General features: G+C 50.0%; 1 protein-coding gene across 2 annotated transcripts in view; it reads right to left on the bottom strand.

Annotated features, from left to right (window-relative positions):
- LOC117440920 (golgin subfamily A member 6-like protein 22) overlaps positions 1 to 9,036 on the bottom strand; it is a 10,905-nt gene extending 1,869 nt beyond the window's left edge. Inside the window, exons 1-5 of one of the 2 annotated variants that reach the window (XM_071202135.1) lie at positions 8,919 to 9,036; positions 6,452 to 6,705; positions 5,710 to 6,403; positions 5,460 to 5,520; positions 12 to 124 (exon numbers count right to left, since the gene is read on the bottom strand). In XM_071202135.1, the coding sequence (XP_071058236.1) occupies positions 12 to 124; positions 5,460 to 5,520; positions 5,710 to 6,403; positions 6,452 to 6,696 (1,113 nt within the window). In that variant the 5' untranslated portion in view covers positions 6,697 to 6,705; positions 8,919 to 9,036. Of the gene's footprint in view, positions 1 to 11; positions 125 to 5,459; positions 5,521 to 5,709; positions 6,706 to 8,918 lie in introns of both variants that reach the window. The other variant, XM_071202134.1, reaches the window with a different exon arrangement.
- Positions 9,037 to 9,293: the final 257 nt, after the last annotated feature.

The following is a 9,293-nucleotide window of genomic DNA, read 5'->3' on the forward strand; positions in this document are numbered from 1 at the left end:
TAGCTAGTTACCAGGTGCAGTCTTGCAGCAGCTCTGTTGGAGAACAGCACAGATCTCTCTCTGCTGAAACTGACGGGACACGAACACAGAGCCTCGGTGTAGCAGCGCTGCGCCTCCTGCCATTCTGAGGAGTACAGGACACACTGGTTACATACTGGTTACACACTGGTGATATACTGGTGGTGTACTGGTGCTCTGGTGATGTACTGGTTCTCTGTGATGTACTGGTTCTCTGTGATGTACTGGTACTCTGGTGGTGTACTGGTACTCTGGTGGTGTACTGGTTCTCTGTGATGTACTGGTACTCTGGTGGTGTACTGGTACTCTGGTGATGTACTGGTACTCTGGTGGTGTACTGGTTCTCTGGTGATGTACTGGTTCTCTGTGATGTACTGGTACTCTGGTGGTGTACTGGTACTCTGGTGATGTACTGGTTCTCTGGTGGTGTACTGGTACTCTGGTGATGTACTGGTTCTCTGGTGGTGTACTGGTTCTCTGGGGATGTACTGGTTCTCTGTGATGTACTGGTTCTCTGGTGATGTACTGGTTCTCTGTGATGTACTGGTACTCTGGTGGTGTACTGGTACTCTGGTGATGTACTGGTTCTCTGGTGGTGTACTGGTTCTCTGGTGATGTACTGGTTCTCTGTGATGTACTGGTTCTCTGTGATGTACTGGTACTCTGGTGGTGTACTGGTACTCTGGTGATGTACTGGTTCTCTGGTGATGTACTGGTTCTCTGGTGGTGTACTGGTTCTCTGGGGATGTACTGGTTCTCTGTGATGTACTGGTTCTCTGGTGATGTACTGGTTCTCTGTGATGTACTGGTACTCTGGTGGTGTACTGGTTCTCTGGTGATGTACTGGTGATGTACTGGTTCTCTGTGATGTACTGGTTCTCTGGTGATGTACTGGTACTCTGGTGATGTACTGGTTCTCTGGTGGTGTACTGGTTCTCTGGTGATGTACTGGTTCTCTGGTGATGTACTGGTTCTCTGGGGATGTACTGGTACTCTGGTGATGTACTGGTTCTCTGGGGATGTACTGGTGATGTACTGGTTCTCTGGTGGTGTACTGGTACTCTGGTGATGTACTGGTTCTCTGGGGATGTACTGGTGATGTACTGGTTCTCTGGTGGTGTACTGGTACTCTGGTGATGTACTGGTTCTCTGGTGATGTACTGGTTCTCTGGTGATGTACTGGTTCTCTGGTGGTGTACTGGTTCTCTGGGGATGTACTGGTTCTCTGTGATGTACTGGTTCTCTGGTGATGTACTGGTTCTCTGTGATGTACTGGTACTCTGGTGGTGTACTGGTACTCTGGTGGTGTACTGGTTCTCTGGTGATGTACTGGTACTCTGGTGATGTACTGGTTCTCTGGGGATGTACTGGTGATGTACTGGTTCTCTGGTGGTGTACTGGTACTCTGGTGGTGTACTGGTTCTCTGGGGATGTACTGGTACTCTGGTGGTGTACTGGTTCTCTGGTGATGTACTGGTTCTCTGGTGATGTACTGGTACTCTGGTGATGTACTGGTTCTCTGGTGATGTACTGGTTCTCTGGTGATGTACTGGTTCTCTGTGATGTACTGGTACTCTGGTGGTGTACTGGTACTCTGGGGATGTACTGGTGATGTACTGGTTCTCTGGTGGTGTACTGGTTCTCTGTGATGTACTGGTTCTCTGGTGATGTACTGGTTCTCTGGGGATGTACTGGTGATGTACTGGTTCTCTGGTGGTGTACTGGTTCTCTGTGATGTACTGGTTCTCTGGTGATGTACTGGTTCTCTGTGATGTACTGGTACTCTGGTGGTGTACTGGTACTCTGGTGGTGTACTGGTACTCTGGTGATGTACTGGTACTCTGGTGATGTACTGGTTCTCTGGGGATGTACTGGTGATGTACTGGTTCTCTGGTGGTGTACTGGTACTCTGGTGGTGTACTGGTTCTCTGGGGATGTACTGGTACTCTGGTGATGTACTGGTACTCTGGTGATGTACTGGTTCTCTGGTGATGTACTGGTACTCTGGTGATGTACTGGTTCTCTGGTGATGTACTGGTTCTCTGTGATGTACTGGTTCTCTGTGATGTACTGGTTCTCTGTGATGTACTGGTTCTCTGGTGATGTACTGGTACTCTGGTGGTGTACTGGTACTCTGGTGATGTACTGGTTCTCTGGTGATGTACTGGTTTTCTGGGGATGTACTGGTACTCTGGTGGTGTATTGGTACTCTGGTGATGTACTGGTACTCTGGTGGTGTACTGGTTCTCTGGGGATGTACTGGTACTCTGGTGATGTACTGGTACTCTGGTGATGTACTGGTACTCTGGTGGTGTACTGGTACTCTGGTGGTGTACTGGTGCTCTGGTGGTGTACTGGTACTCTGGTGATGTACTGGTACTCTGGTGGTGTACTGGTACTCTGGTGGTGTACTGGTACTCTGGTGGTGTACTGGTTCTCTGTGATGTACTGGTTCTCTGTGATGTACTGGTTCTCTGGTGATGTACTGGTACTCTGGTGGTGTACTGGTACTCTGGTGGTGTACTGGTACTCTGGTGATGTACTGGTACTCTGGTGGTGTACTGGTACTCTGGTGGTGTACTGGTACTCTGGTGGTGTACTGGTACTCTGTGATGTACTGGTTCTCTGTGATGTACTGGTTCTCTGGTGGTGTACTGGTTCTCTGGTGATGTACTGGTTCTCTGGGGATGTACTGGTTCTCGGTGATGTACTGGTTCTCTGGTGATGTACTGGTTCTCTGGTGATGTACTGGTTCTCTGGTGATGTACTGGTTCTCTGTGATGTACTGGTTCTCTGGTGATGTACTGGTTCTCTGGTGATGTACTGGTTCTCTGGTGATGTACTGGTTCTCTGTGATGTACTGGTTCTCTGTGATGTACTGGTTCTCTGGTGGTGTACTGGTTCTCTGGTGGTGTACTGGTTCTCTGGGGATGTACTGGTTCTCTGTGATGTACTGGTTATGTGGTGATGTACTGGTTCTCTGTGATGTACTGGTACTCTGGTGGTGTACTGGTACTCTGGTGGTGTACTGGTTCTCTGGTGATGTACTGGTACTCTGGTGATGTACTGGTTCTCTGGGGATGTACTGGTGATGTACTGGTTCTCTGGTGGTGTACTGGTACTCTGGTGGTGTACTGGTTCTCTGGGGATGTACTGGTTCTCTGGTGATGTACTGGTTCTCTGTGATGTACTGGTTCTCTGTGATGTACTGGTTCTCTGGTGGTGTACTGGTTCTCTGGTGATGTACTGGTTCTCTGGGGATGTACTGGTTCTCTGTGATGTACTGGTTCTCTGGTGATGTACTGGTTCTCTGGTGATGTACTGGTTCTCTGGTGATGTACTGGTTCTCTGGTGATGTACTGGTTCTCTGTGATGTACTGGTTCTCTGTGATGTACTGGTTCTCTGGTGGTGTACTGGTTCTCTGGTGGTGTACTGGTTCTCTGGGGATGTACTGGTTCTCTGTGATGTACTGGTTATCTGGTGATGTACTGGTTCTCTGTGATGTACTGTTACTCTGGTGGTGTACTGGTACTCTGGTGGTGTACTGGTTCTCTGGTGATGTACTGGTTCTCTGTGATGTACTGGTTCTCTGTGATGTACTGGTTCTCTGGTGATGTACTGGTTCTCTGTGATGTACTGGTTCTCTGTGATGTACTGGTTCTCTGGTGGTGTACTGGTTCTCTGGTGATGTACTGGTTCTCTGTGATGTACTGGTTCTCTGTGATGTACTGGTTCTCTGTGATGTACTGGTTCTCTGTGATGTACTGGTTCTCTGTGATGTACTGGTTCTCTGTGATGTACTGGTTCTCTGGTGATGTACTGGTACTCTGGTGGTGTACTGGTACTCTGGTGATGTACTGGTTCTCTGGTGGTGTACTGGTTCTCTGGTGATGTACTGGTTCTCTGTGATGTACTGGTTCTCTGTGATGTACTGGTTCTCTGGTGATGTACTGGTTCTCTGGTGGTGTACTGGTACTCTGGTGATGTACTGGTTCTCTGGTGGTGTACTGGTTCTCTGGTGGTGTACTGGTTCTCTGGGGATGTACTGGTTCTCTGTGATGTACTGGTTCTCTGGTGATGTACTGGTTCTCTGTGATGTACTGGTACTCTGGTGGTGTACTGGTACTCTGGTGATGTACTGGTTCTCTGGTGATGTACTGGTTCTCTGTGATGTACTGGTTCTCTGTGATGTACTGGTTCTCTGGGGATGTACTGGTTCTCTGGTGGTGTACTGGTGCTCTGGGGATGTACTGGTTCTCTGGTGATGTACTGGTTCTCTGTGATGTACTGGTTCTCTGGGGATGTACTGGTTCTCTGGTGATGTACTGGTTCTCTGGTGATGTACTGGTTCTCTGTGATGTACTGGTTCTCTGGTGATGTACTGGTTCTCTGGTGATGTACTGGTTCTCTGGGGATGTACTGGTTCTCTGTGATGTACTGGTTCTCTGGGGATGTACTGGTTCTCTGGTGATGTACTGGTTCTCTGGTGATGTACTGGTTCTCTGGTGATGTACTGGTTCTCTGGTGGTGTACTGGTGCTCTGGTGATGTACTGGTTCTCTGGTGATGTACTGGTTCTCTGTGATGTACTGGTGCTCTGGTGGTGTACTGGTGCTCTGGTGATGTACTGGTTCTCTGGTGATGTACTGGTGCTCTGGTGGTGTACTGGTTCTCTGGTGATGTACTGGTTCTCTGGTGATGTACTGGTTCTCTGGTGATGTACTGGTTCTCTGGGGATGTACTGGTGCTCTGGTGGTGTACTGGTTCTCTGGTGGTGTACTGGTGCTCTGGTGGTGTACTGGTACTCTGGTGGTGTACTGGTTCTCTGGGGATGTACTGGTTCTCTGGTGGTGTACTGGTACTCTGGTGGTGTACTGGTACTCTGGTGGTGTACTGGTTCTCTGGTGGTGTACTGGTGCTCTGGTGGTGTACTGGTTCTCTGGTGGTGTACTGGTGCTCTGGGGATGTACTGGTGCTCTGGTGGTGTACTGGTTCTCTGGTGGTGTACTGGTGCTCTGGGGATGTACTGGTGCTCTGGTGCTCTGGTGGTGTACTGGTTCTCTGGTGATGTACTGGTTCTCTGGTGATGTACTGGTTCTCTGGGGATGTACTGGTTCTCTGGGGATGTACTGGTGCTCTGGTGGTGTACTGGTTCTCTGGTGGTGTACTGGTACTCTGGTGGTGTACTGGTACTCTGGTGGTGTACTGGTTCTCTGGTGGTGTACTGGTGCTCTGGTGGTGTACTGGTTCTCTGGTGGTGTACTGGTGCTCTGGGGATGTACTGGTGCTCTGGTGGTGTACTGGTTCTCTGGTGGTGTACTGGTGCTCTGGGGATGTACTGGTGCTCTGGTGGTGTACTGGTGCTCTGGTGGTGTACTGGTTCTCTGGTGGTGTACTGGTGCTCTGGGGATGTACTGGTGCTCTGGTGCTCTCTCCCGTACCTCCGGCTTTGAAGTGTGTGTTTCCGGCCTCCTTCAGACTGAAGCTCTCCTGCCGACGGCTCTGAAACAGAACACTGTTATTATCCCAGAGTAAACAACGTTACAGAGTAAACAACGTTACAGAGTAAACAAAGTTACAGAGTAAACAACGTTACAGAGTAAACAACGTTACAGAGTAAACAAAGTTACAGAGTAAACAGTAAACAAAGTTACAGAGTAAACAAAGTTACAGAGTAAACAGTAAACAAACCTCTCTCTGCTCCTCCGTCAGCTGCTGCTCTTCCTCCCTCAGGGACTCATCGTCAAACTCCAACTCCTCCTCCTGAAGCCCGTCTGTCTGCTCCTCCTTCTCCTCCTGCAGCCTGTCTGTCTGCTCCTCCTGCAGCCCGTCTGTCTGCTCCTCCTTCTCCTCCTGCAGCCTGTCTGTCTGCTCCTCCTTCTCCTCCTGCAGCCTGTCTGTCTGCTCCTCCTGCTCCTCCTCCTGCAGCCTGTCTGTCTGCTCCTCCTCCTGAAGCCTGTCTGTCTGCTCCTCCTTCAGCCTGTCTGTCTGCTCCTCCTCCTGCAGCCTGTCTGTCTGCTCCTCCTTCTCCTCCTGAAGCCCGTCTGTCTGCTCCTCCTTCTCCTCCTGCAGCCTGTCTGTCTGCTCCTCCTTCTCCTCCTGAAGCCCGTCTGTCTGCTCCTCCTTCTCCTCCTGCAGCCTGTCTGTCTGCTCCTCCTTCTGAAGCCCGTCTGTCTGCTCCTCCTTCTCCTCCTGCAGCCTGTCTGTCTGCTCCTCCTTCTCCTCCTGCAGCCTGTCTGTCTGCTCCTCCTTCTGAAGCCCGTCTGTCTGCTCCTCCTTCTCCTCCTGCAGCCTGTCTGTCTGCTCCTCCTTCTCCTCCTGCAGCCTGTCTGTCTGCTCCTCCTTCTGAAGCCCGTCTGTCTGCTCCTCCTTCTCCTCCTGCAGCCTGTCTGTCTGCTCCTCCTGCAGCCTGTCTGTCTGCTCCTCCTGCAGCCTGTCTGTCTGCTCCTCCTTCTCCTCCTGCAGCCTGTCTGTCTGCAGCCTGTCTCCCTGCTCCTCCTGCAGCCTGTCTCCCTGCTCCTCCTGCAGCCTGTCTCCCTGCTCCTCCTGCAGCCTGTCTCCCTGCTCCTCTCCTCTCCTCCTCTCTGAAGGGTCCAGAGTCTCCTGGCAGTCGTAGAAACCTTCCTCCTCCTCCTCCTCCTCCTCCTCCTCTCTGGGTGCAGCTGCTCCTCTGTTCATGGTGGAGCTCTGCAGCAGTTAGCATTAGCAGTTAGCATTAGCAGTAGCAGGTTTCACAGACAGTTGAGAGTCAGAACGCCTTCGTCCCACAGACCTGTGGGACGAAGGCGTTCTGACTGATTCATCAGGTGTGTTATATATGACATCACTTGTTAGACGCTGAGGACACTCCCCACAGGAGCCCTCTGGGAGAAGGGTCTCCGGGACACACGACATGCTGACTGCAGCGGGGTTTGAACCTGCGCTCCCCTGACCCCAACACCAACGCTCTCCCCGCTGCACCACACATATTATTTATATTTATTTCTCTGTGTCTTTAATGAGCTCAGCTATCATATCTGATCTCATTAAAGACACATCATGTTATATATTATAACAGAGCCAACACTCAGCCTGCTGCTAAGCTAACTGCTATCAGCAGTTAATACTCAGCCTGCTGCTAAGCTAACTGCTAACAGCAGAGCTACACTCAGCCTGCTGCTAAGCTAACTGCTAACAGCAGAGCTACACTCAGCCTGCTGCTAAGCTAACTGCTAACAGCAGAGCTACACTCAGCCTGCTGCTAAGCTAACTGCTAACAGCAGAGCTAACACTCAGCCTGCTGCTAAGCTAACTGCTAACAGCAGAGCCAACACTCAGCCTGCTGCTAAGCTAACTGCTAACAGCAGAGCTAACACTCAGCCTGCTGCTAAGCTAACGGCTATCAGCAGAGTTAACACTCAGCCTGCTGCTAAGCTAACGGCTATCAGCAGAGTTAACACTCAGCCTGCTGCTAAGCTAACTGCTATCAGCAGAGTTAACACTCAGCCTGCTGCTAACTGCTAACTGCTAACAGCAGAGCAAACACTCAGCCTGCTGCTAAGCTAACTGCTATCAGCAGAGTTAATACTCAGCCTGCTGCTAACTGCTAACAGCAGAGCAAACACTCAGCCTGCTGCTAAGCTAACTGCTATCAGCAGAGTTAACACTCAGCCTGCTGCTAAGCTAACGGCTGTCAGCAGAGTTAATACTCAGCCTGCTGCTAACTGCTAACAGCAGAGCAAACACTCACCCTGCTGCTAAGCTAACTGCTAACAGCAGAGTTAACACTCAGCCTGCTGCTAAGCTAACGGCTATCAGCAGAGTTAACACTCAGCCTGCTGCTAAGCTAACTGCTATCAGCAGAGTTAACACTCAGCCTGCTGCTAAGCTAACTGCTATCAGCAGAGTTAATACTCAGCCTGCTGCTAACTGCTAACAGCAGAGCAAACACTCAGCCTGCTGCTAAGCTAACTGCTATCAGCAGAGCTAATACTCAGCCTGCTGCTAAGCTAACTGCTATCAGCAGAGTTAATACTCAGCCTGCTGCTAAGCTAACTGCTATCAGCAGTTAATACTCAGCCTGATGCTAAGCTAACTGCTATCAGCAGAGCAATCACTCAGCCTGATGCTAAGCTAACTGCTATCAGCAGAGCAATCACTCAGCCTGCTGCTAAGCTAACTGCTATCAGCAGAGCAATCACTCAGCCTGATGCTAAGCTAACTGCTATCAGCAGAGTTAATACTCAGCCTGCTGCTAAGCTAACTGCTATCAGCAGAGTTAATACTCAGCCTGCTGCTAAGCTAACTGCTAACAGCTGAGTTAATACTCAGCCTGATGCTAACTGCTATCAGCAGAGCAATCACTCAGCCTGCTGCTAAGCTAACTGCTATCAGCAGAGCAATCACTCAGCCTGCTGCTAAGCTAACTGCTATCAGCAGAGTTAATACTCAGCCTGCTGCTAAGCTAACGGCTAACAGCAGAGTTAACACTCAGCCTGCTGCTAAGCTAACGGCTAACAGCAGAGTTAACACTCAGCCTGCTGCTAAGCTAACGGCTAACAGCTGAGTTAATACTCAGCCTGCTGCTAAGCTAACTGCTATCAGCAGAGCAATCACTCAGCCTGCTGCTAAGCTAACTGCTAACAGCAGAGCCTACACTCAGCCTGCTGCTAAGCTAACTGCTATCAGCTGAGCCTACACTCAGCCTGCTGCTAAGCTAACTGCTAACAGCAGAGTTAATACTCAGCCTGCTGCTAAGCTAACTGCTAACAGCAGAGCAAACACTCAACCTGCTGCTAACTGCTAACCGCTGAGCCAACACGCACTTCCTGTAGGCATGCTCTGAAACGTCTGCTACGTCATTCATCAATGTATTAAATCATACCGAGAAATATATCAATACAAATAGAGTTATTCCTCACCTGCTAACTCCTGCTAACAGCTGTTAGCCTGCTCACGGTGACGCGCTTCTTCTTCGGTGGTTTGAGTTGTGTCGCGGCTCGTTTCCGCCCCCTGCTGTTCTTCTTCTTCCTTTTCCTTTAATGGCGAATCGCTTCCACTTGGAGCATATATCGCCACCTACTGTTGATTTATTTAATGTTCATATTACATCCTTGTCCTCAGACCAGTGTGTTTGAGGAACTTGAAGATCAGCTTGTTTACTTCATTTCTTGATTTACTTCCGTGTATTGACTTGAAGTCCATGTCCTTGACGTTATGTTGTTCCAGGGCAGTTTTCAGAATGAGTCTTTGTCTGTTATATTCCGGGCAGCTAAACAATACATGCGTTATTGTCT

The sequence above is a fragment of the Pseudochaenichthys georgianus genome, unplaced genomic scaffold (genome assembly GCF_902827115.2).
Source record: "Pseudochaenichthys georgianus unplaced genomic scaffold, fPseGeo1.2 scaffold_1333_arrow_ctg1, whole genome shotgun sequence".
In the NCBI taxonomy this organism is placed as follows: Eukaryota; Metazoa; Chordata; class Actinopteri; order Perciformes; family Channichthyidae; genus Pseudochaenichthys; species Pseudochaenichthys georgianus.